The sequence below is a fragment of the Pyricularia grisea genome, assembly GCF_004355905.1.
Source record: "Pyricularia grisea strain NI907 chromosome Unknown Pyricularia_grisea_NI907_Scaffold_1, whole genome shotgun sequence".
Taxonomy (NCBI): Eukaryota; Fungi; Ascomycota; class Sordariomycetes; order Magnaporthales; family Pyriculariaceae; genus Pyricularia; species Pyricularia grisea.
In genome coordinates this window covers 587046-612139 of record NW_022156716.1, presented here as the reverse complement: position 1 = coordinate 612139, position 25094 = coordinate 587046, and the positions used below count along the sequence as shown (strand labels likewise).

Here is a 25094-nt window from a genome sequence, read left to right as displayed (position 1 = left end):
GATGGCAATATTTAACGATATTACACTGGGGATGGTGGTGTGATCATGTTGCGTTGGAAGGCGCTCGGAATTGCGGATAAAACCTATAATAGTTGCGGTTAAGTCGGCAGATGGTTAATCGCTCACACCATAGGCCAGACCAGCTTCTCGGTTGTATAAGGGGCAGTTTTTGAATTTGTCGGCCCGCTAATTTCTTTCCGAGCAAAGCTTTATCAACGAATTAAATCAGACGCCGAGCTTTGGTAATATCAAACTTCTAGATGACCCTTGGAAACCACCCGCAGTGCAGTACATGACGTCCTTTTCACCACAAATTGAATCAAACTAATATTGATATCTGCGCCATCATCTAATCCTCTACGTCGAGCCGGCCACTTTCTAGGTTTCTACTTTTTCTGAGATGCTGCATCTCCTCCTGCAACAATCAAGTCTAGCACAATGAAGCCTCTCATCTTAATTGCTGGCCTTTACGCCACCACAATCAGTGCTCAACGATACCCTGAGTGTACAAGCGATCTTGTCAGGACCGACGACTGTGCTGACGTCATCAATCCCGCGGCATGCTACAATCAGTTCCGTTGGAACGCAAGAACTCTCACTTGCATCGAGGGAGTAAACGATGCTGACCGAAAGCGCAAGGTATGTTGACGACTAGATAACGCGTGGGACATGTGGTGGCGCTACAAGAACAATACAAGCTAACATTGATCTGTCCTTGAACTTGGCCAGGCCTGCGCATGTTGCACCTGTGTAGGGGCCGTAATGTGCGACTGGGTGACTCAGAACCAATTTTGTCTTTAGACAGCCTGTCCTGTTCTATTGGGCCCCAAAAGCTTTTGCAAGGATTCTACTTCTCAAGAACCCTAAAGAGTGTCTCTTTGTTTTCTCACTACTCTATTTTCCAAGTTACTTCTCTTTCGCATCCAACACTGTACACAAGTAGTCATGCTGTTGGCTTTGATTTTTTTCAATGCTCAGTGTAACTTAAAAATAAACAGAGAAAGACCCGAGTGACTCAAGCAATCGTCTGGATCAATGTGGTTCACAAATAGTAAAAAATAGTAGTCCCTTAATAGTCATAACTTGTAAGCAAACAATTCGATTAGCCAAGTATTATCCCTCAAATTTTGGCATCCTCCGCCTTGTGGTCTAAGCGGCCTAGTCCAAATATGTTCAGCGTCACTGCCTCGACAGGCTATAGAAAAGTCTTTTTATAGCGAAATGTGGATATGTCAGGAAACAAATAAACTTTGAGTTTGTAAAAGTTTAACTCTAAGCCCTTTGTTCATGCATCAGCTGGATTGCACATAGTGCTAACAAGAGACAGAGTTGAAGGCTTTAGTCATGCTTCAAAGGATGTAGTTGCTAATATTGCCACAAGGGCTTGCCGCAAGATTAATGCCTCAGCCCAAAGCCACGACACAGCTCGAAATGCTTGCTGGACTGCCAATCTGACCGTCCAAGAATCTTTCCATTTTCTTCTATGCGCGGTGGACAGGAAGAAAATAAGGCATCCGTCAAGAAACAAAAACAGGAATTTGCTGCAAGGAATTGTGATGTTCTAGACCAGACGATCTGTGCTAAAAATTACTTGTGGGAATGGCCAGATTCAAAGCTTGATACTGACATGAGTTACCTAGGGATCACCTGCCCTGCGACAAGATATCCTATCAATAGCCAACTTTAGCAGGCTGTCAAGAAGAGAGACGGCCGGTCTATAAAAAAAGTGGTCCCCCTTCCTCAACTTCTCGTTATTCGTTTACTCCCCCATCCGCTTTTGGTATCGTTCAATCTTTTGTCACTTTTTATTTTCTCTTTTTTGAAATATATATCTCAGTCTTCCTCAATTTCAACTTTTTTTTTTTGAAACAGCAAAAAGAAAAACACCGGCAAAAATGCAGCTTTCCCAAATCTGCCAGCTTCTCGCCGTTGCGGCTCTTGCCGCTCCTGCGTTAGCCGCCCCGATCGCCGGTGTAAATGCGGACATTGCAAAGCGATCAGACCCTCCACCAAATACATTCCAAATCCCTTCTCACCCCGCAAATATGAGAATTTCTGGCACCAAAACATACACATCCACAAAGTCCACTCGCGAGCAGATGATAGACAAAAGCTTAGCACTCCCTCAGCGGCCTTCGAACTCTAAAACCTCTAAAAATCCTACAGGACCGGTGAATGGGGGAGGGACCCCCCCAAAAAAGCCTGTTCCCCAGCGACTCCCTCAGCGTTATTATGTTGAGGAGCCTGACGGTTCGAAGTCGACACAGTTTTACTTCCCTGAATTCCCTAAAAACTGAATATATTCGAACAGGAAAGAGAACAAGAGGGGAGCTGTATGACCACATTGACCTCCATCCTGGACTGCAGACAAGAACAATGTCATGAGGCTCGCGCTTGAACATAACAAATTCAGTAGTCGGTGGAAAGACAGTTCCTATTAGTCCGTGTTCCCGCTTGGTTTTCAGGAGGTGGCAGAGGGGCGAGATGAGTCTACTTTTAGGTTGGATTTGATATCATGATGGTGTTTTAAGGATTATAAGGGTTCAAGCCTGTAATTAAATCATACTAGCTCTCTTGCTGCACTGGCATTTCGTCAATACATTCCAGTGAAATAAATTTCTCCGGCGCTCAACTCTGGGTATACCTCTCTGCGACACCTTTTATAAGTCCTACGACAAACTGTCGTCGGTTCAGGCGGCACTTTGCCGTGGGTAGCAAGCTTGTACTCACCACGGGTTATACGCGCACGTCCCGCCGTGGTTTGACTGTAGTTTTTGAAGTTACATCCTGTTTATAGGAACTAATGATCAATCGATATGTGGAACTCTTACGACTTGCGTACGATATCACGTAGATAATTGTGTAGATTTTGCGTATTGGATAGATAATGTGGAAGTAGGCTATCCAAGGCAATTAATTGCCCTTCATTTCAAATTCATAACAATGCGATCCCAGAGACCACGCGGATGATCGCCACCAACACCACTGAGTAGTGTGGCGGTAGCCGTCTTGCCACCGCATCCAGCCCAACCGATGGGAAAATACCATTTCGTTTTTTTTAAGCAGTTCGCAGCTTATGAAAACCATGGAAAAACCCTCGGTTCATGAACACATGTTATCTGAACAGTCTTAGTCTTGTCCTTATCCTTATTGCCGTCGTCGTCAGTCCTACGATTGAGTTCGAACCCGACCGTCTTGTCATTCCTCTTCATCAAGGAGTCCTCAGCCGTTTCACCGCGAGTTTTAATTTTCCTGCAGCGATGAGCAGTGGAATAATTTATCGGGGTCGGGAGGGCGGCAACGCCGAAGGCGAACAATGCCAGACTTTGAAGTAAAGAGATATATTTCATGGTGAACCGGTGTTTGGGAATAGACTTAGGAAAAGTACCTTAGTTGGATAAAAGTTTTGAAGTGTTTTTTGTCGTTAAGAGAATGAGAAACTCAAACTCCAATCAAGTCTTGAGCTTAAAAGCAGACAACTACGCCTTTTATAAACTTATTTTTTATGCTATCTAACACGTTACTATGGCTATTTTTACCGTATTGCTTTGACTACTGTGCCATTTTTTAATTATTCTGTCCATGCGAATACAAATATAGTCATACCACATTTGATTTGGAATGGATAGCTTTTCAAGTCTTATTGTACAGCTCGTATAGCTTATGCGTGTTAAATGGTTGATAATAACATAGGTAATATGTAAAAGGATCTTGTAACACTTTATAATAATATTACAAGCAGTATACAAGTCCTACAGTGAAGATATTAACTATTACTTGGCGAATAAGGCTCTATTCCAGGAATAAATTCACGCAAGCTCTTGACATAAGCTGTGTTGTTGGTTTTAGTACGTTATTTACATTATTATGCTTACGTTTCAGCGTTTTTTTATTTATGTCGAAAGTGAGTTGATTTTCCAGTTTTCCTAGTTGTAGGGGTTTTGCTTTTAATCCCTCGGTTCTTAATGTTTCTCGAACATATCGTCGTCGCGCAAAGGTTTAAGGAAGCTGAAACAAGGTCATTAATTTGAAGTAGTACAGGGTCAACTTAACTTCAACAAACAAAGGGTCTTTGTATAGCAAATGGATTAAGCGTATATCAGCCAGGTTTCGAATGTCTACACAGCTTAGTAGCGTATAAAACTATGCGAGTCTGCAATCCTATTTATGCCAAAGTGAGACGCTTAAGTCGGCGATCAACCTGAGCCAAGCTTGGTGGTCCATTTAGGACGAGACTTTTACTTTTATCATGCCATGGAGTGAATGTTGTGCGTATTGCCTTCTGCCTAGGACAATCCGGCAGTGAACTCGTTCAACTCTGACCCTTTTTTAAGCTAACAAAATAGACACAGTTGATCTGGCAATCTTTCCTAAGATATAAAAAAAAACTCACAACGACACATGTGTGTGTAAAGTTCAGCGAGACGACAAGACCAAGGCAATAAATAGCTTTGCTAACGCTTGTTTACAAATCGCTGAAAAAAAAGTGTGATGAACGTGCCGCGATTCGCTGGGGAGCTCCGACCGTCTGTTGGGGACTTCCGCCGTTCCTCTGGGAAATCCCACGGGTTCAGGAGGATTTAAAAGGCGTCCGTTATCCTGTCCCACTTTCTGTGTTTCCTGCCACTCAACTTCCACCCTTTGGGCGGCGATCCCTCTATCTGATGGGGACGGCATGTTTGCAAATTTGGCGTGACAAGGAACATCTTCTTTGGACTGAGTTTATCGATCTGATAAGTGAATTCGCCTGCTGTGCCGGCTCTGATAAACCGGACAAACTTGCCTCCATTCCGCCTTGTCAGAGTTATTGTGCACATTGGAGCCTTGAAGGATTCGCGTCTGATTTCGTCGGGACCCTCCATATATCCCGGTTTGGGGAATTCCTCTGCAGTCTGGGCAGGGTTGTAGGTTCCGACACCTGGATAATGCTTCGCTGAGAGCGCAGGAGCAGTAGCAGGGCCTCCGGAGGAACCGCCAGTACCGTCGCCAGCTAGGACGCCGCTGGCTTTGAAGGTAGCCAGGGAAATTGGGACGAGAATTTGGGAGAAGCGCATTGTGAAGGCGTCGCAGTTTGTATCTTGGCCTAGCTATCTAGTTAGATTCCTTTTCTCATGGCTTCTCAGAGCAGCGGGGAAGCGTGCTTTGGCAGCATACAACAATTATCCAGGAGTATGGGTAGGTATTATCGATCAAAGATTAGATAGATCTGAACGAGTGATTAGACGCCGAGAGCAAGGAGAATCGGTCGAAAATGAAAGATAAACGAATGTGGTAAGAACGATTAAACGAATGATCTAAAGAGTGACTAAAGACAGACTGCAAAGCGAAGCCGAAAGCAAAGCTGAAGTAAAGCCGGGTGAGGAATAACAGCAAAAACACGAATTAGACATACGATCAGAACTCCTTTAAATGATTTTAATCTATACATGTATAATTATAAATATTAGACTGGATCTATTCAATTCGGTCAGGCATGACCGAAAACGAATTAAAAATACGTGCACTGCGCCAAGAATTGCAATCTCCACACAGCTGTTACGTATTGATTTAAAAAGGGGCACACTGACAAATTCATTACTAACTTGGGATTCCATGGCGCGTGGGACTAAGATATTAGTAGGTTCAAGCCCCCTTTTTTTTACCAGCCACAAGCTGCTCAGGGAAGTAGGATGATCTGGATTAGGCCAAGGGCTATGGGTACATTACTTCTTGTATACTCTCTCTTCCGATCAATTGATTGCGAGAATGGCATTGCTATCCGTAAAGCGCAGCTGGACGCTCGTGTGTCAGTTGTGTCAAGAGGCCCAAAAACAGATGATTTTAAATTAAGAGCGCTTGAATTCCCTAAGCTCATCAGTGTAAAAATGGAGGCATATTATACAAAAATAAGAAGAGAAGAGGGGTCACGGAAAGCAAGCAAAATGCCAGGAGGCAGATAAAAACAAGGCAACAGTCAGGGGTCAGGGGCCTAGAAAAAATGAATGAAAGTCAAGCAAAAGCAAAACACGACGACAAATGACCGACAAACCCCACTCCATACCTGCTTAAGCAGTCAGCACTACACCAGCTCAGTACAGCTTCTGCACATCGGAGAAAACCACGAGCCTTTTTTTCGTCGCAAAAAAAAGAGTCTTTTCAATTTGATGTTACACTCTTTGCGAGAATTATGGGCCTAAGTGGTAGTCCACCAGTGCGACCCACGAATCCAACTCCTACCTACTCCCAACCTGCCGTGGTTGAGCCCGCAGCACGTGAGTCTGGCTCTGGAGTTGCCGAGGCAGCAATCATTATTTTCGTTTGCTAGGTCCTATGGTTGAGGCCGGCTCATACGGGCCAGAAGTCTGCAGCCGCGATGCAAAGCTACCCGCGGCGGCAAAATGGCGATGGAGAAAATGGAGGCTTACATTGTAGCTTCTACATCAGGGTCAATGCCAAGTCTTTTATACTTTTGTTCCGGCCAACAGGTTGGTTCCAGTAGTACAAGAACCTGTTTAAAATGAAATACGAGAAGAAAGAAAGAAGTAAAATTGTGGAGGCTAAAGAGGTTGTTAAGCTGAGAGAATGTCCAAGGTTAGACAACAGACAGAATTAAAGACACTCATGGCGGACCCCGAGAGGGCATTTGTGTAAAGGGGGCGGCTGCTCGGACTAACGAGACCTGGTTTTATGCTCACAAAGTCCTCGAAATATACTATACTACTAGTCATGTCAAGGGGGTTGGTTATTAACCCGCCAATCCCATCACAGCATGTAAAAATAAAAGAGGCAGTGCGTGCTATTTATGATCAAGTCTAATAAAACTTTTAACACAATGACTCAAGAGACCCCGACAACAACTACAAAAAGACTCTCGCATGCGACCCTGACTAATGCAACAGCATTTTACGATGCGTAGGAAGTGCCAGAGTAAGATTTATTAGCAATACTCTTGGAACGTGAGAGCATAGTACATAATAAGTGTGAAATCTGGCTTGGAATGATATTCAACAGAAAGAACAAATGGTTGCAAGTTAGCCATCAAAACAAAGTGTCAAGTTTGTCCCCAGAACAAGTCTCATTGTCGCCTGGTTCATCTTCCAGAGGGAAATTGTGGAATCTCCGAAAATATCGAAAACTTGTCTTACTAACTGAAAGCTATAAAAAATAAGAAGATTTTAGCAGTTCCTATATCTGGGGGTCGGTTCATTGTGTTCCCAATAATTTGGCAAATACCGCGATAAAAAAGAAGTTTGGCATGAGACCTTACGTCTGTCTCCATATACTTCGAATAGTATTGAAACGGTCAATCTTTGTCGGAGCTCTTGTAAGAAGTTATTCCCTAACCTTGAGGATATTGAACAGTCCGAAGTAATCTTGTAAACCTTGCCGTGATTTCGGGGATCGAGGTAGACCGCTGCCGCCTACCTACGGTCATGGGCTGAGTTTAAGATTCGAAGTGACTGAATTGCAGGCACAAGTATGCCTCAAAATCTTATTTGAAGCTTTCTCCGTTCCGAAATGGACCGAAGCCCAGGTCAGCATCATGTTTGTCTTCGACTGGCCAAAAAGAAGCCCATGGCTTGGCGACATTCGCCGGTGTCTGTGTGACAGCAATGAAAGCTTTGAACAATGTCATGTCATTCCCACGTAGGAAATCGGAAATGAAACTTATGTTGGCTATAATAAAATGTCTAGTAACGACCGGGGGCTTTTCATTGTTTCCAAAGATTTGTGTTTCAACTTTATTATCCCTGACCGAAGAGCCGCAATTCGGAATGACGTAGCTCTGCAATATCTCAAATGCTGAGGCTGGAAAGAAAGCCTGAAACAGCAAGGAAAACAGACCGAGTCCCCGGATGAAATTATATTTTGTGAAGGTTCACATCCCTTTCTGCTGCGGTCCCCGATTTGCCGGAAGCCGCAACCATGGCTCCCCCGTTACACCACACGCACTATTGTGATCTTGCCAGCGGCTTTTGACCTGCTACCTCATTCATTTTCGAATAACTGTGGACTCCGAAGCCTTCCACAAGCTGCTTCCGGATATCATTAGGAAATAGAGACCTGCAGTGCTGATCAAGTTGGACATTGAGTCGCCACCCATCGTGTACAAATATAACGAGGCTATTTGGTGGTGAATAATCGACGTAGATGGCTTCCCTTTCCCCATTTGCCTTGTATTGGAACAACGAAACCCAACAATCGTCACGTCTGGATGCGACCGTAGCGGCCTGTGTTATGGCGATGAAAAAAATGAATTTGTGTTGGAATTGCATCATGAGCTTTTGACTTTTTGACAAAAATAGTTGTAGGAATTTATGGGTAAGTCATGGTAAAGTAGCCAATAGTAATATTAATACTCAGATGGTTTTGGCGTAGTAGAAAGTGGTTTCGTTAAACATTCGAAGTTCTTGGCAGTATTACCAGGGTCAACTTTCAAGTTCTCTATTTGTATAATTCAGTCCAAGAAGCCACGCTGGTTAGAAACTAGGCTGACAACCCCGGGTCGGACTTGACCGGTGCCATCCTTTTACGTCTCTCGGACAATGCAATGAACTAAAAGAGTCATTGAACCCATCTCCGCTCTCCCCAAGCAAGGTCTCCAGGCCGGCATTGCGGTGGACCCAAAGTATACCCTTCTCACCCATACCGCTACAACGAAGCCCAAGAGCGTTCTCTGTCTTTTCTTTACTCGTAACTCAGGCTTGGTGGCATTGCAGTCGTACGAGTCTCAATAACTTTACGCATTTTCGCAAACCAAGCCGTTGTACAGCTTTCGGGGCTTGTGAGCTCCGGTGCAATATGGAGAATGGCCATTGGCCATTGTCTTCTCGGGCTGATGGCTCGCGCGAGATCTGGAATCTGATCAGCCCTGGCCGATTTCTAGCTTCATGCCAATATATATTGTTCTGCTAAAGCTATATTGTCACATCCAATCTTGGGAGTGGGCGTTGCCAGTATGCAGTATAGTGACAAGCAATTACCCCCGAGGAATAACAGTTGAGTAATTAGGTACCTGTGTGTATAAAGATCAAGTTTATGCTTTCACGAAGCGGTCCTTTTGCAGATATCGATTTGTGGCCTTGGAGAGGCCAACAATTGACAAATCCATAGTGCGTTGTCAACTTCGGTACGCAAATGCTCCCCATAATTGGTAGCTTCGCGCATCGCCAAGGTTTTGAGGCTGTTCATTTGTCAAATTTGATGATCGAGTCTCCTCGCCCGTTGTTCGCTTTGGCTTTGGCTTCTATTTTGTTCCAGACGATGATACAGGCCAGGAAGATGCGGCTCGCACTGTAAGATACGGTCAATGCGACACTGAACACATCAACTGAAAGCATTGTCGCAATACGGAACCTTGCCATTCAAATAAAGGAAGGGCATAGACGCAGTTGGATGGGACTTTTATACGCTTAAGAGTAGGCTTTTATAGTGTCGGATTACAAAGTTTTGATTGCTCAACGACCCGCTGTTCTGATGGCTGGAACAACAGTTGAGGAACTGTTACGTATTGAGACTTCATCGGTGCAACAGAAGTGGTTAATTCCAGTATATAAGTTGCATTCGGGAGTAAGATGGCTCGTAGTGAAAGCCTTATTTATGGCTCAGCCATATGCCTACATTTCGTATCATCACACAGGTACATACGTAAGACTCGTCTTCCGCTAATGAACAGTCTGATTCGATTTTCAAGCGGTGAGATGCAGCGAACAAGCAAAGAGTATACAACAATCAAGGCGTAGACGAGAGACACAGACACCTTGGTGTGAAAAGATTTCGCAAACTTCCTATCGGACCTTGGAACACCGGTGTCCGATGCCGATGCCGCGCCGAACCCGATGCGCCCCGTGCTGTAAAGTTTGTAGGGGTTTTCGATTCGCGGAAGTTTATTGCCCTTTGGCTCACAACTCTGTTGACGAACTGTCGAAGATGTATCTGAAAGAGTCTCCCGAGGCAAGAACCATTAGTCCAGGCTTGTTTCCCTGTTTAACTCTCGCTATGCGATACCGCTGCTTTCTAAGACGTCGCTCGATGTTACGTCCTCTCCTGGTTTGCAGCAGGTGACAAAGTCCAACAGCACATAGAGTATCCCCGGATTACGAAGACACATTGTTGGGAATAACGAACGTTAGATTAAGGTGCTTGACACCGGCTTGGCACAGATACGTACCGAGTTCAGGGGTGTCTGTGTGGCCGCCGAAACAGAGGAGTCCATGAAGACGCGGTCCAACTTTGCTTCGGGTGTCTGGAAATTGGAGGTCACATAGAGACTAGCGAAGAAGTAATCAATGGCAAAGAAACCGCCGTTGAAGAAGATTTTTGGATCCTGCGTTCTGCTGCCAGATCGCTTCTAGTAATTTTGGCGTCGAGGCTAAACTCATGAACCAAATGGAAGATACTTTTGGTAAACGCAACTAAAATAACGGAGTTGTCCGGTTGATCATCTAACAGTCAGACATCTATTATGATGAGCGTGTCAGATGCACAGCTTCAATCGCATCTCCTACCAGCTTCACAAATCGGTCCTGTTCCATAATGTATCTGGTCATCCACCAAATATCAGCAGCCTCCTTCTTCTTGCAAGTCTTGTACCACTCATCATTCGTATCGCGATGCTTGCACGTCCAGAATGATAGATCACCGCCCGTGACATTTGGATCCGAACACCCCAACGACCAAGCCGAAGCGTCCGTGGTGGAGGTATAGCAGCGCAAGGTATCATACGGCACGCCAGTCCCGTCGTTGGGAACAATCTGCACCTCGCCCGCCCCGCTCAAGCCATCGGACATAGTGTAGCAGTTGCCAACGACCCGACTAGCACCCGCGACAAAGTATTTTTGCCCAGTCATCTTGGCCAGGTTCCGGAACCCCCAGTGACAAAGCCGATCGGGCTGGATCTCGACCAGCGCGCCCCGGCCCTCCTCCATGAACATGGCGTGCGTCAAGCCAGCCCCGTGCATGCCGACAATCACATCGCTGTCCCGCGCGACTTTGATCTGGTCCCTGAACGGCATGCCCTCAAAATCCACCATGTGGAGGTCGGCAACGTTGCCAAACTTGGCCTTGACCGCGGCAGAGAGGTGCGTGTCGAGGCCCAAGAGGTGACGAGAGCCCTTCCTGATGATGACGCTGACCTGCACGCGGGAGCCGGCGTTGCCCTCTCGCCTCCGGGGGATTTTGTAAAAGTCAAAGACGCGCTGGACAAAGACGCGGAGCATGGTGTTGTCGGTGCAGTCGATCGGGTTCCAGTCGCTCCAGAGCGGGTTGGCGGACCCGGCAAAGGGTATTATGACGTTGTCGAGAGGTTGGATGGTGGTGATAATCGTTTTTACGTTTTTGCTAGCGATCCAATCTTTGATTCGTTTGGGTTTCGATCCTGTAAACATTTGGAAGAGCTCGAAGAAGCCCCCGTCTGGTAGGTCGTCGAGAACGACGATTTCCGTGTTGGGTATTGAATCTGGGCTAAAAATGCCTGTGTTGCCGCTTGTTGACTCTGGAGCGATTTTCAGAACGTCAAAAGTGGTCATCATGGCCATTATCTCGTTGATGGCGTGCCAAATGTTGCCCTCTACCTCTCGCTTGAGCAACACCACAAAATTGTTGCTCGCTGGTTGCGTGCTCCCACTCCCAGCGAAAACTGCCGCCTTGTCAAAGTTAACCCACTCATTGAGGATATACTTGGGCCCGGTCAGATAACCATACGAGGCAATATTCCGGTAGGGAACTGCACATGACCCTGAGTCTTGCGGTGCAGGATCTCGGGGCTGGCATTTGATCGAAAACTTTCGCTTCTTGATGTCAAACGAAATTCCATTCCGTGCTAGGCAGAAGGAATCTTTGATTCCCGGGAGGCTCGGATTGGGGGTATGAAAGCACGTCAGGTCTGAAACCGAGTCCTCGGAACAGTACCCAGTCCTGCAACGACTGAAATTCTCCAAGAAATCCAGGCCGAACCTGTACCTGCAAAAGTTGGAGAGAGGCTCTGAGAGGTTCAACAAGCTGGCGGCGAGGTACTCGGCCGGGAGAGGAATTAAGGATGGCGGAGCAAGACCATGACGATCATCCGGGCCGGCCGACGGCTCAATGTTCTTGGAGGGACTGATCAGAGTGGGCAGCCATGATTGTTTCGAGTCGAGCTCACTAGTGTTTATGGTCTTAAAGGTGAACAAAAACAGGAGCGAGACGATGAGGAGACCAAGTAGTTGGCGTTTTTTGGCCATGAAGCGATAGCTCCCTCGATCTTTTCAATGTTGCACAGGATTACACACATTAGCATAGCCCAGGCTCTACTGGCATTGACCGTACTGACCGAGGATAATGTTTGGCAACAAGCTGTCTACTTTTTTTTCAGTTGCAGAAGTCTGCAGCGGTAACTAGTGTGCTCAAGTACTATTGCTACCGCACACCGCCGATTTGCCGGCAGTCTGGCACCATCTATAACATAGTGGCACTGTCGGCAACATCTTGCTTGATAGTATCTTAACTAAGATACCTACCTACCTATCTAAGTTAGTCAGGTTGCCCTTCCAAAGTCCTGTGTGTGACTCGGCCACAGCCACAATGCACGAGTCGGCGACCTGTGAGCCAGTGTGGATAGCCGATATATTGGACATAACACTGGGTCTGACAGTCAAATTTTGATACGGTGGGTGGCCAAGGCCTGATTAGCGCTGTAATTATTACCCACTACAGGCGTCAGTTGAAATTTCTGTTGTTTTGTTTTCCTCGCCTGCTCTTTAATCCACAAGCACCTCTTTCCACAATACAGCCCTCAAGCCACGAGCACAAATGCAACTTCGACATGATTTGCACCAATAGTCGTCCTGGCTTCGGCCGCCTTGTCTACCTACCAGTCTTTGCTCTCCTCATCATCAGCTTGTCTCTGATTTATCTTCGCTCAAACATCCCAGCAGTGCCGGTACATTCGTTCCAGCCACAATTGACCACCTCCTCTGCGGACAACGACAAACATGTCGACGCAGCCATACCCCCTATCGTGCACTTTGTCCAGCTAAAAAAAGACCAGGGGTCTTCGCTCCACTTCACGTTCGAATCCTTCCTAGCTCTCTATGCCGCCCATCTCCACACCAAACCCACCGCCATCTACATCCACCACGACTTCTCAGAAGAGGAAGTTGCAACAGCCTCGGCTCACGGCTCATCCTGGACGAGAAGGGTCCTGAATTCGTTCCCCACCGTCGTGAAACTGAACCGCGTGACGGCGCCCACCCATGCCAACGGACGGGAGATCGCCGCCGTCGAGCACAGGTCGGACTTTGTGCGGTTGGAGCAGTTGCAGCGCCTCGGCGGCGTCTACCTGGACTGGGACGTGGTGGTCTTGAAGCCGCTGGCGAACCTGCGGAATGCGGGGTTTCGCGCAGTGGTCGGCCGCCAGTTTGACGCCTTTGTCAACAACGGCATCATACTCGCCACGCCCGACTCGGCCGTCGTGCGCACCCTCCACCGGGAGAGCCTGCGCGTCTTTGACGGTGGCTGGATCACCCACAGCGTAGAGCTGCTGACGCGCGTGGCGAACACGCTAGCGGCAGTGCCGGGGGAGGTGTTGATCATGGACTTCAAGGCCTTTTCACCCTTCTCGTGGGAGCAGGAGAGCGTGAATCAACTCTTGGCCCGGCATCCAGGGGATTCTGTGCCCCCGCCAGAGATCAAAGGTCTAGAAGAGTCGGTCAAGATCAACGCAGATGCGCTTTGGGAAACCAAACTGGCGGCAAACAGGGCCGGGGCAACCCCCACGTGGGTGTACGATTTCAGCGATACGGTGTTTCTGCACAAGATTTTTAACTCGGTCGATCCTCCCCCGGGCTATAATGGGGTAAACGTGCCGTACGTCCTAGCCATGGATAGCAATTATGCGGTAGCTACATGGCAAATTGTTGCGGAGGGGATCAAACAAGGGATGATCGACGCGCGCGATGAGAGCTATTAAAAATAGAATAGAATAGAATAGCTTCTGTTGTATATAATAATACTGTAGTAACCATGCATACCAGTCACCCCTCTTGAACCTGCGCGCTTTCCCGGTCTTCGGCTCTGAAGTTGCGCCGATTCCAAGTGCAGGCATGGCATGCCACGTCAGAAATCTTAGGGTATCCACAGCCGATCTTTTCTGCATCCCAGGGGCATAAACACAATGCGGGCTCGGGAAGTCTTGATAAAGTTTTCTGCAAAACAACAAAAAGAAGGGGGGTCTTGCCAGGTCGAGCGGGTACCAACCAATATTTTGGTTTGGTGTAGTGGGCTGGCTGGCGGATACAAGACGATCGAAGCCCTTGTAAAGGGTGGACTCGATCCGCATCCCGGTTGGTCCTGAGATCATCGTTATTTTTTATTATAGCACCTGTGCAAAAATATTGCAACCCAACAGGGTCAACCCCCCACCTTGGTGGTTGCAATAAAATTGCACACCTACTTTTTGTAGGACTACGACGATGCCATTGTCTCCCTTTTTCAGTCGTGGAGATGGAGACTTGTACTACTAACAATTTCCCATTCTTTTTGTTGACCGCTATTTTCCAAGATATATTTTGATATACTTTAATCTTTTCAGGCAGCTATCAGGTTGTTTGTGCTTTACCCATTCGTTCCTCCACCACACAAGAAGATGGATGTATGGACGGACCCTCCACGCGTGACCAAAACAAGGCAAGCGTTGAACATCATCGGTTGTATCTGCGTGTTCCTGCTGCACCGAGCAGCCGGGGTATACACGCAGTATCCGGCCCTGGTTGACCTGCTGATCAGCGTCTTTTTTGCCGAGTACTGCCGCTTCACCAACGAGGGCCGCAGGATAGCACTTGCCAGAGCTGAAGATTCCGCCAGTGTAAAGCATCTCGATGTGGCACAAGAAGAATCAAAGATTGGGCTTGGCCCGGCTCCGGCTGCCCAGCTCAGCTGTGACGCCGTTGCGATGATTGTGGGATGGCGCGAGGATTCGACATTGTGGCGGAGGTGCTTGGAGAGCTACAACAATGCGAATGGTTGGGCCTTCATGGTTGTCGGCATAGACGGCGACGATGCCGAGGATGAGGAGATGATTGATGTTTTTCGCAAGGTACAAAAAAGAAGAGAAACTCGAGCTGACATCCCCGTCGTCGCAAACTTTGTTGCTGACATTTTGGTTACCTTAGATGTACCCTACTCACTCCTACGTTTTGCATATAGACGAACCACTGGGAGAGGTTAGCAGCAAAATCTTGGAGGAAAAATATGCCGAACTCAGAAAATGGGGACAGGTCAAGGTTGACCAAGAAGAGATCAATGACATTGCCATGAGCAGGTGCATGGACATTGCGCGACAGCACGTGCAGAGGCTCACGCAAGAGAATGGCAGCATCAAGCATCTCCTGATTCACCAGCGTCACCTGCACAAAAAGGGCATCATGTTTACGAGTCTCGTCTTCTCCATGGTGATTGCCGAGCTGCATGGCCTGCGCTTCCTGTGGACGTCGGACTCGGATTCGTTTGTAAAGCAGGACTCTGTCCAGGGCACCATCTGCACCATGGCCAGCGACCCAGGCGCCGGTGGTGCAAGCTCCGGAATGGCCATCCATAATGCAGACGAGACGTTGGTGACCAAGCTTTCATCGTCTGTCTACTGGTGTGACCAGTACCTTACCCACGCGATGCCGGCCTCCGTGGGAGTGAACGATTGCCAAAGTGGACCGAGTTCTGCGTTCCGAATATCTGCTATTCGCCCGATTTTGGTGTCGTGGTACAACCAAAAGGTGTTTGGCAAACGAATGGTGAGTCATTTTAGGTTTGATTTTTTTGTGCGGCGAAAGGATTACTAACATGAATCGGGCGCGATGATAGATTGTCAACGAAGACAGACACTTGACTACACTGCTGCTGAGCCAAGGTTGGCGTGTGATTTATGCTGGGGATATCATGACTGAAACTGAAAATCCGACGACGCTAGAGCGCTGGATACAGCAGCAGGTACGTTTGTTCACCTGTCACTTAGCACACTATCTTTTGGCTTGAGTAAGCTGACAAGTCTAAATTTTTTCAGGTTCGATGGGCAAGAGCCCAACACATCGAGACCTTGCTCCCTATCAAAGTCTACTCCATGTCGCACCCATTCCTTTTCCTATCCGCACTACGAAGAGAGCTGAACCTCCTGACCATCTTCACGCAAACATTTGCCTACCTCTTCCTGGACCGACAGCTCCTGGCCTTCAACATGACTGATGTTTGCCTTCACATCGGCGGCAAAGCGCTGTACGGCGTCATCCGCAGCCCCGACGACTCGCAGTCCCTCCTATCGTCGGTGCTCTGGATCATCCCCGGCATGATCTTCTACAACGTGCCCCAACCCGCCGTGCACGCCTGGGGCCTGGCGACGCTGACGGCAGACACTTGGGGAACTTCGATGCGGTCCAGCGGCGAGCTTGCCAAGAGGGACGGGCTGGGCGAACGCTGGTACAAGTCTGGGTTCTTGGTTGTGTGGATAGGCACCGTGGGCGCTCTCCTCGCCAAATGGGCCCTGACCCGTCTGGAGTTGCTGCCCGCGCAGAGGGTGATGGGTATGGCTGTGGCGGGGCTGCTGTGTATGGTTTGGATGTGGAGAGCCGTTATTAACTATCGATAGTGGGCCGCAGGGGGGCAGCACCGGGGGGGAATTGCCTCATAGGAACCAGGTTTCTCTGTCTCCTTGTTTGCAATACTCCAACCCTCTTGCATGACTAGTGACCCCTTCACGACGCATGGGTATCCTCTCCCACTTTTCCGAAGTCTTCCTTCCGCGTGAACTATTTGGTGACTACCGGCTCGGCTGTTAAGCTTACTACGTTTCCGTGCAAGTGGATGGATGAATCGACTAGCCCCTACTTGGCCCGTCATCATCGACCCTGCAGGGGTGTTGGCACAGATCCGATCATCCCACTATCGGCAAACTAAGACGGTCATGTCATGAGATTAAGGGACCCTGGAACAAGACCCAAAAAAACCAAAAAGAAAAGAAAAAGAAAAAGAAAAAAAAACTAAGTTGGCCGGCCGCATATGCATACTGTCAATGAATTATTCAGGACCTGACGTCGCGTTCACTTTCGAACCTTGACAATCTCGTAAACTAACCCACTCGGATTAGAAACAGGAAATGGAGCCATTTCATTTGCAAAAAGGTTTCCACAAGTGGGCTAGGAGGGGATTCATGACTTGGGCGAGGGAGAGTAAAAGAGAAAAGGAGATGATAAAAAAAGAAAAAGAAAAAGAAAACATAATGGGTATTACACACTCTAGTTCCCATCCAGCTAGAATCATTTTCAGGGTACCCGAGGTAGCAACGCGAGCTGATCGACTTTTGGTTAAGCGGCGTATACTTCCTTCAACATGGCGATAAATATTCGACGAAACAACCGAATAGTGCCGCCAATAATCTGTTTCCTCACACTATGTCTCTTGTGGCGGGTTTTAGATTTCAATGCTACGCAGTTGCTAAAGTCCAATGATGTCTCGTCAGCCACCAAGCAGGCGCCCCTGAAGTACTACCCGACAGATCCGACCCGCCAACAAGCCCAAACGCCCGGATCCGGCTCTGGGATCACACAAAATCTGACGAGCGACGATGTGGTGCTGATCCTCAAGACCGGCGGGACCGTGCTATGGAGGCGGCTCCCGATCCACCTGTCGACGACGTTTGCGCCGGAGCGCATCAATCCAAACAACACAGTCATCTACGCCGACGTCGACGCCAGGCTCGGCCGCCACCACGTCGTCGACGTCCTCGCCTCTCTCCCAAAATCCCTCCTCCAGTCTCCGTCGTTTGAAACGTACCGCGAGATCCGCGACTGGCACGCCACAAACCACTACCTGGAACAGACAGGCCTGCCGGGCGACGTGAGCACGACCGAAGGCCCCTCGGGCGGCTGGCGGCTCGACAAGTTCAAATTCCTCCCGCTGATCCAGCGCGCCGGCCGGGACTTTCCCCACGCGCGTTGGTACGTGTACACCGAGGATGATACGTACCTCTTCCTCCCCAACGTGCTGCGCTACCTGTCCCGGTACGACCACAAACTTCCCCACTACCTCGGCGGGCTTGGTGAGATGCTGGGAGTGACCTTTGCCCACGGCGGGTCCGGGTTTGCCCTCTCGCGCGGCGCGTGGGAGCAGTCGTTTGGAAAGGGTGGGGATCTGGTCGCCAAGTACGCCTCGTTTGTGGAGGAGTCGTCGTTTGGTGACTATGCGCTCGGCAAGGTCCTCAACGACTACGGGGTCTACCTCGGCGACGAGGTGACGAATGATAGGAAGGAAGGGGGTGCTTGGGGGTTTAATGGGTTGCCGCACTGGAAGAATGAATTCTCGGAAGAGAACTGGTGCAAACCTGTGCTTTCATGGCATCACGTCCACAGTCGTGATATCGCCATGTACTACGAGCTGGAGAAGTCGTGGGATTTCGAGGTATGTGCTCCGATTTTATGCGGCATTTTGTGGATGAGTATACGAGACGGGACAGGTGCTGACAACATCAATGAAGAAAACACTCACGTATGGTGACTTCTACAAACACGCCATCGCCCCGACGCTCACCAAACGTAAGCCTTGGTGGGACAACATGTCGAGGCGACACCATCTCACGCCCCAATCGGTCCTCACGGCAGAGATACCAAAGGACGTGCGTGACAGCTCATCCTGGATGCAATCGTGGAAGTCGGAAAAGCTGTGCGAGGCGGCCTGTACGGAATGGAAATCGTGTGTGCAATGGTATTTTTACCAGTACGAGTGCAAACTGGACGACAGGTTTTGGCTGGGCTATGGATACCCCGAGACTTCGAGGCATCGCAAGGAGAAGCTCGAGTCGATTAGTGGCTGGCTCCCTGACAGGATCAGCTCTTGGACTTGTACATGACATCACCGATGATGATAAATAAATAGGACAGTCGCAATTTATTTTTAGTTGGACCAGTAAGTCATACGCGCATGTAATTGACCAAACTAGTGCTACAGATTGAATTCGACCGACGCCGCCCCCCTCAGCGGATTAAGAGTTCGGCAGCCGCATTGACCCTGACGCGGCGTCATGGACCGGCACGGAGCTTAAAAACCGACCGATTCCAGGCCTTTCTGACATTTGGAATGCTGACAAAAAAAAATAATAATAACAAAAAGCAGAGGAAAAAGAAAGGGTAGTACTGTCATGCATCGACCCCGCAATGGCAGATCAGTCTATGCCCGATAGCTGCCGTCTTCCAATAGGAAAAACCGGCATGCCGGCGAAAGGATGCGAGAGATGGAGATAGGTAAGCGCCGAGAAATCAAACGAATTGGGAGGTCCAATTAGGCGTCTGAAACCAAAACATGCATGCACGACAAGCTGCAGGTATCTGGCCGGTGATATGCAACATGGATGAGGATATATAAGGGGGTTCTCAACGGTTCTTCATCAGTAGTCGTCGCACATGCAAATGTATTTCCACAAGTGAAGCTGGGTAAAGCAGCCAAAAAGATTCGACATACATCGAGTTCACTGCCACCCGTTACAAAATGGATACATTGTATCAAGCTCTGAAGTCTCTCAGTGTCCAGGCAATCGTAGGACTTGCAATTGCATCCTACGCAGTCTGGACGATTGTCAGCTACCGACGATTGTCACACATCCCCGGCCCGCGATTCACAGGCATCAGCAACATCCCGCACAGCCTGGCCTACGTGAGTGGAGAATGCCACAAGTGGTATCAGGCGGCGAGCAACAAGCACGGCAAGTATTCTCCTCGCCATAAAAGCCACGAGTATGCTTCGAATGAAGAATCACAATCAGCTGACATGCATACCAATAGGGACTCTCGTTCGAGTCGGACCCAACTCCCTCATCACCTCTTCCCCTGAGCTATGGGCCCGCCTAAACGCCGTGCGATCGCCATACACGCGCTCAGAGTGGTTCTACAGAGGCTGCCGCCTTGAACCCGGCGTCGACAATGTCTTTACCATGACAAACGACCAGGAACACGAAGCACGACGCAAGCAAATGGCTTCGGGGGTGAGTGACAAGAGTCCACTTTCCACACAACAAAAAAACCCATTCTCTGACCGCTGACATCACATCAAAAACAGTACGCCGGCAAAGAAAACCCCACTCTCGAAGCCGACATCGACGCCAACGTCTCCGCCCTCCTATCACTGATCCGCAACTACTGCACCAACCCAGGCGAACCCTCCAAGCGCATGGACCTCGCGCAAAAGATCCCAATGTTCACGCTCGACGTCATCAGCACCGTCGGTTTCGGCTCCGCGTTCGGCATGCTGGCGGCCGACCGAGACGTCAACGGCTACATGGAGTCGGCGGCGTCGGGCCTGCGCATCACCAACACCATCCTCGCCCTGGGCTGGGTGGTGCGGCGCTTCACCGACCTGCCGCTCGTCAGCAGGCTGGGCCCCAACGCAGAGGACAGCTACGGGTTCGGCAGGATGATGGGGACCGTGTTCAAGGCCGTCGAGAAGAGGGTGGACAAGGGCGACTTGGATAAGCGCAGCGACATGCTGGCCAGCTTCATCCGGCATGGGTTGAGCGGCGAGGAGCTGCGGGGTGAGGTGCTGGAGCAGGTCATCGCGGGGAGCGACACGACGTCCGCGGCGATCCGCGGCATCATGCTGCTGTTGCTGACGAGCCCGAGGGTGTTTGCAAAGCTGCGGGAGGAGGTTGACGATGCCGTGCGCCAGGGCAAGGCGCCACCAGCTCCGGACGTCATCTCCAAGACCCAGGCCGATGCGCTGCCGTATCTGCAGGCGGTAATTCGGGAGGGCATGCGCGTCAAGCTTCCGGTGGCGTGCATCTTCCCCAGGGACATACCTCCCGGTGGTGAGACGTGGGAGGTGGATGGCGAGCACGTGTTCATCCCGGGAGGCACCGATGTTGGGTACTCGGCGTACGCTATGCACTTCGACAAGGGTATCTACGGGTACGATGCAGAATCATTTCGGCCCGAGAGGTGGCTGGAGAAAGGTCCGAATCTGGTCACGATGACCAAGACGAATGACTTGATTTTTGGGCATGGCAAGTGGCAATGCTTGGGCAAGTCGGTGGCGATGTTTGAGCTTGGCAAGGTCGTCTTTGAGGTATGTCGAAACTGCTTTTCTTTTCCGGCAAGAACAATGAATGATTCATGCTAATGAAATCTCACACAGCTTGTTCGAAATTTCGACTGGACCTTGGAAAATCCTGAAAAGGCATGGGTTATGCACAACTACAACGGCCTGATGCACATCGAAAACATGTGGGTTCAGGTGCAGGAGCGAAGCTGAATGACGCACACATGTGTCCTTCTTTTTTTTTGTGGCGGCTTTTGGTGGCTTGAAGGAATTCCAGGTTTGTTGCTTTTGCTTTCCAAGTTTTCGGTCCATGCTGAGGTTACTCTGTATGTTGAGTCCCGTTTATGACGGGGTTTACCATGGGCGTTTATCCGTCAGTGAAATATCCGATGTGAGGTTTTAAACAGATTTACTTGTTGCAACAAACGTGGCAGTTCGAGTATGACCACGTCAGCCGCAGGTGACACCAATCATCCATCATCATCAATCAGTCATATCGAGATGCAAACCTAACACATGAACAAGATGTTGGTTGCACAGTGGATCGAGCTCGAGCGCCAACCGCGGTTGCCCGCAGGTCCAACAGGGGTGGTTTAGTTGCGCGCTGGCTGCCAATTGGCTCGTACGCTCGACCCTTCTTCAACAACAAATGTGGCTGGGGCTGTCGGGAGCCGTCCCTCTTCTAGCCCGTTCGAAAGCAAACCAATGGTTGTCCATCCAACTAAAAGATCCAACTAGCTAGTCTCGAGAGGCTGATCACAGAAGAATGTAATATCTGTAATCGATGAGATCTACCCTGGTAGTGTGGCGTCCGGCCGAACGCGAAAGCTGTGTATAAATCTGGCAAAGATCCCCATAATTTCCCTTGTAAGACGTACAGCTGGGGGGGGGGGGGGGGGGGGGTCTTTTTTTTATGCAACTCCCTTGTGTCATATCTGAGAATCTCATTTGCAGCCATGCGCGCATTCATCTGGATCGTGGGGTTGGCGCCACTTGCCGTGGCTGTCCCCTACAAACTTGTTGCCGCACGAGCTGACAACACGTCTGCCACCGTGCCGACTTACAATTCGACCGGACATATTATTTACACGCTACCATGCGGCGACAGAGATCCATTCACCCGGCATGCCGAGATTGAAATGAAGCAGGCCGACCTTCTTTACGGGCCTTCACTGCTCGGGAATACTGCCCCCTTTCCGGGTGGACCGCTCGGTAACCTCATCTCTCAGCGCGACCAAACGCTGTGGGGAGGTGAGGCAGAGCTACAGGCGCTCCGTGCATTTTCTGATGCTGGCAAGGTGGAGGAGTACATCAAACTGGTAGCTATAGGTTTTGCAAGCTGGGAAATGTTGCATTTAGTTAATAGCTAATACAGTCTATCTATATAGAACGGTGGACTGAACAGCCTCGAAGATTTCAAAATCCTCTACCAGGACCAATGGAAGGGCTCTGTGCCTCAAGGTATCGCCCGCGGACAGTCGGAGAATTACACCTCGGATCTTCTCTTTTCCATGGAACGCCTCTCCGTCAACCCCTATATCATCAAACGACTTCACCCAACTCAAGACGCTTTGCCATTCGAAATCGACGAGGCCACAGTCTTGCAACTCACCGAGACGACCCTAGATTCCCTCCACGCCGCGGGGCGTCTCTTCGTCGCCGACCACAGCTACCAACAAAACTTCACCAAAATGCCAGGCCGTTACGCCGCGGCCTGTACGGGACTCTTTTACATCGACGGACGAAGTAGCCAATTCCTGCCGTTGGCTATCAAAACCAACGTCGGCTCAGACCTGATCTACACACCGCTGGATGCGGAAAATGACTGGTTGCTGGCCAAGATTATGTTCAACGCCAACGATCTCTTCCACGGGCAGGTTTTCCATATCGCCTACCCACACGCCGTGGCCGAAATTGTCCACCTCGCTGCACTCCGCACTATGAGCTACCGCCACCCGGTCCTGGCCCTTATGGAGAGGTTTATGTTCCAGGCCTACGCGATACGGCCCATTGGTGAGGCTGTGCTTTTCAACAAAGGGGGTTTATTTGAGCAGAATTTCGCCTATCCACGCGAAGAGGTTTACAAGTTTACCGGAGATGCATACCCTACCGCTGGAAGATGGCGAGCAGGTTATCTGGACAACGATGTGAGGGCTAGGGGGCTTGTCGGAGCCGACTACGGGCCTGAACTGGCACACTTTCCATTTTACGAGGACGGCTCCAGACTGGTGGATGTTATTCGAACCTTTGTCCACAGCTTTGTGGACTCGACCTACAAAAGCGATGATAAAATCGCCAACGACATAGAGCTGCAGGCGTGGGTGGCGGAAGCCAACGGCCGAGCCGGGGTCGAGGACTTCGAGCCTGGCCCACTCGACAGCCGCAAAAGACTCGTTGACATACTGACGCACATGGCGTGGCTAACTGGCTGCGCGCACCACGTGCTGAACCAAGGCGAGCCGGTAACAGCATCTGGAGTACTGCCCATGCACCCCGCCGCCTTGTATTCGCCGGTCCCGACGTCCAAAAATTCAACTTCTGCAAATCTGCTCGAGTGGCTGCCAAATGTGCAAATGTCACTGCAGCAGGTTACGTTGCTAGCAAGGTTCAACAGGCCAGACGTCGTACCCGACAACCGAACGCTGAGGTACGTCTTTGCCGCGCCCGAATTGCTGCTGGGCAACGGGGCGCAATACAGACGCGCGAATCGGGAATACGTCGAAACCATGGGGAGGATTAGCGAGGAGATCAAGGCGAGGAGGTTCGATGAGGATGGGCTTAGCCAGGGCATGCCGTTTATATGGCAGGCTTTGGATCCAGGTGCCATTCCATTTTTCCTGAGTGTATGAATCATTGGGTTCTGGATGCTCGTTTCGGCAAGGCAAAAGGCAGAAAACAAGAACAAAAAGCCCCGAAAATGAGCTGTGTGTTAGACAAGTGGCTTCAGTATTATCTACTCCACTATCGGTGTATGTGTCCCCATTGAGGACCGCAGCTATGTTCAATACTGGGGAGCCTTCTGGGACTATGATTTGAGATTATGAGAGATTCGCGGGTAGACCTGAAGAGCAAGAAAGGACAAAGACTCTGGTTCTCCCCGAAATTAGTTTGGCGAATGATTAATATAACGAAGCTATTATTAACCCGTGCAAATTCCGCGGCGCCACTACGTGCATAAACTTCGACAGCAATATGCATGACGACCTGCTCTGTTGTCACACGCATCCATTGCCCTTTGCCACCCCCACACGGAATACCAAGATTTACCCACTTACTTATTCAAGGTGTAATCTAGTCTCGGTGTTCAGACTAGATATGCCTGCGTTGCAGGGTGGACCGAGCGCTCCATGTACCTTTTAGCCATATGTCTTTTTGGCCAATCAAGTTGTCCAAAAAGATCGCGCTCGTTCTAATCTAAGGACAACTTGTCGATTTCCTCGCAAACGAAAAGAATTACAAAATATTAACATTGTCGCGGCCCGTATACGTAAAGGGTAATATGATAAAATGATTATATGTTTTTAACATTGTGGTAATTAATTAAATAGAATAGGTATAAAAATCATGATATTTTATTATATTAGTTTTTGAAAGATTTGTTTTGAAATTTTATCCCTTATTCAAATATGATAACTCTTATATATATTTATATAATGATAATAATAACTTGTGATTTAAAATAAATGGTGTAAAATACTATAATAATTTTATATTATAAGCTTTTATTAAAATTTGTATAACCAAAAATCGAAAGAAAATTAAATTTGTTATTTTATCTATAAAAAATATATTATTAAATATTCTTATGAGCAAATTCAACGTGGATTACTGGAATAGGGACTTATGCGTTGAATTTATTAATTAAATAATAAGCTATGGGAATGGCCAAACGGGCCATTACACGTACTTCTCTTATTTAATCGATGATAGAAAAAATGTTTTTTATATTTAAAATTTTTTTTATTTTATATTCATTTTAAACGTTTTTACTTTCTATCAATTTTAATTAAAAATATTTTGTTGATTATATATATGCTTCAAGTAATATATATTAAGTAAATTTTAACTTT

The 25094-nt window shown here is 48.7% G+C and overlaps 8 protein-coding genes across 8 annotated transcripts; 6 read left to right on the top strand and 2 right to left on the bottom strand.

The window, feature by feature from the left end:
* Positions 1-370: 370 nt before the first annotated feature.
* On the top strand, positions 371-754 carry PgNI_00138 (uncharacterized protein; the record flags this gene model as incomplete). Its single annotated transcript, XM_031120221.1, is given in 2 exon segments — positions 371-639; positions 656-754. The coding sequence occupies 2 exon segments, from the start codon at positions 439-441 to the stop codon at positions 752-754; spliced, it is 300 nt and encodes a 99-aa protein (XP_030986157.1). The 5' UTR covers positions 371-438.
* A 3826-nt stretch (positions 755-4580) lies between these two features.
* PgNI_00137 (uncharacterized protein) lies at positions 4581-5054 on the bottom strand (the record flags this gene model as incomplete). Its single annotated transcript, XM_031120220.1, has 1 exon — positions 4581-5054. One exon carries the CDS (start codon positions 5052-5054, stop codon positions 4581-4583), a length of 474 nt encoding a protein of 157 aa, XP_030986158.1.
* A 5388-nt stretch (positions 5055-10442) lies between these two features.
* Positions 10443-12200, bottom strand: PgNI_00136 (uncharacterized protein; the record flags this gene model as incomplete). The annotated part of the gene is made up of 1 exon (XM_031120219.1): positions 10443-12200. One exon carries the CDS (start codon positions 12198-12200, stop codon positions 10443-10445), a length of 1758 nt encoding a protein of 585 aa, XP_030986159.1.
* A 581-nt stretch (positions 12201-12781) lies between these two features.
* On the top strand, positions 12782-13927 carry PgNI_00135 (uncharacterized protein; the record flags this gene model as incomplete). Its single annotated transcript, XM_031120218.1, has 1 exon — positions 12782-13927. One exon carries the CDS (start codon positions 12782-12784, stop codon positions 13925-13927), a length of 1146 nt encoding a protein of 381 aa, XP_030986160.1.
* Positions 13928-14602: 675 nt separating this feature from the next.
* On the top strand, positions 14603-16648 carry PgNI_00134 (uncharacterized protein; the record flags this gene model as incomplete). Its single annotated transcript, XM_031120217.1, has 4 exons — positions 14603-15052; positions 15129-15743; positions 15814-15939; positions 16013-16648. 4 exons carry the CDS (start codon positions 14603-14605, stop codon positions 16589-16591), a joined length of 1770 nt encoding a protein of 589 aa, XP_030986161.1. The 3' UTR covers positions 16592-16648.
* A 683-nt stretch (positions 16649-17331) lies between these two features.
* PgNI_00133 (uncharacterized protein) lies at positions 17332-18847 on the top strand (the record flags this gene model as incomplete). Its single annotated transcript, XM_031120216.1, has 2 exons — positions 17332-18399; positions 18476-18847. The coding sequence occupies 2 exons, from the start codon at positions 17332-17334 to the stop codon at positions 18845-18847; spliced, it is 1440 nt and encodes a 479-aa protein (XP_030986162.1).
* Positions 18848-19482: 635 nt separating this feature from the next.
* PgNI_00132 (uncharacterized protein) lies at positions 19483-21237 on the top strand (the record flags this gene model as incomplete). The annotated part of the gene is made up of 4 exons (XM_031120215.1): positions 19483-19647; positions 19757-19975; positions 20050-21051; positions 21121-21237. 4 exons carry the CDS (start codon positions 19483-19485, stop codon positions 21235-21237), a joined length of 1503 nt encoding a protein of 500 aa, XP_030986163.1.
* A 743-nt stretch (positions 21238-21980) lies between these two features.
* On the top strand, positions 21981-23873 carry PgNI_00131 (uncharacterized protein; the record flags this gene model as incomplete). The annotated part of the gene is made up of 2 exons (XM_031120214.1): positions 21981-22343; positions 22413-23873. 2 exons carry the CDS (start codon positions 21981-21983, stop codon positions 23871-23873), a joined length of 1824 nt encoding a protein of 607 aa, XP_030986164.1.
* Between the last annotated feature and the right edge of the window lie 1221 nt (positions 23874-25094).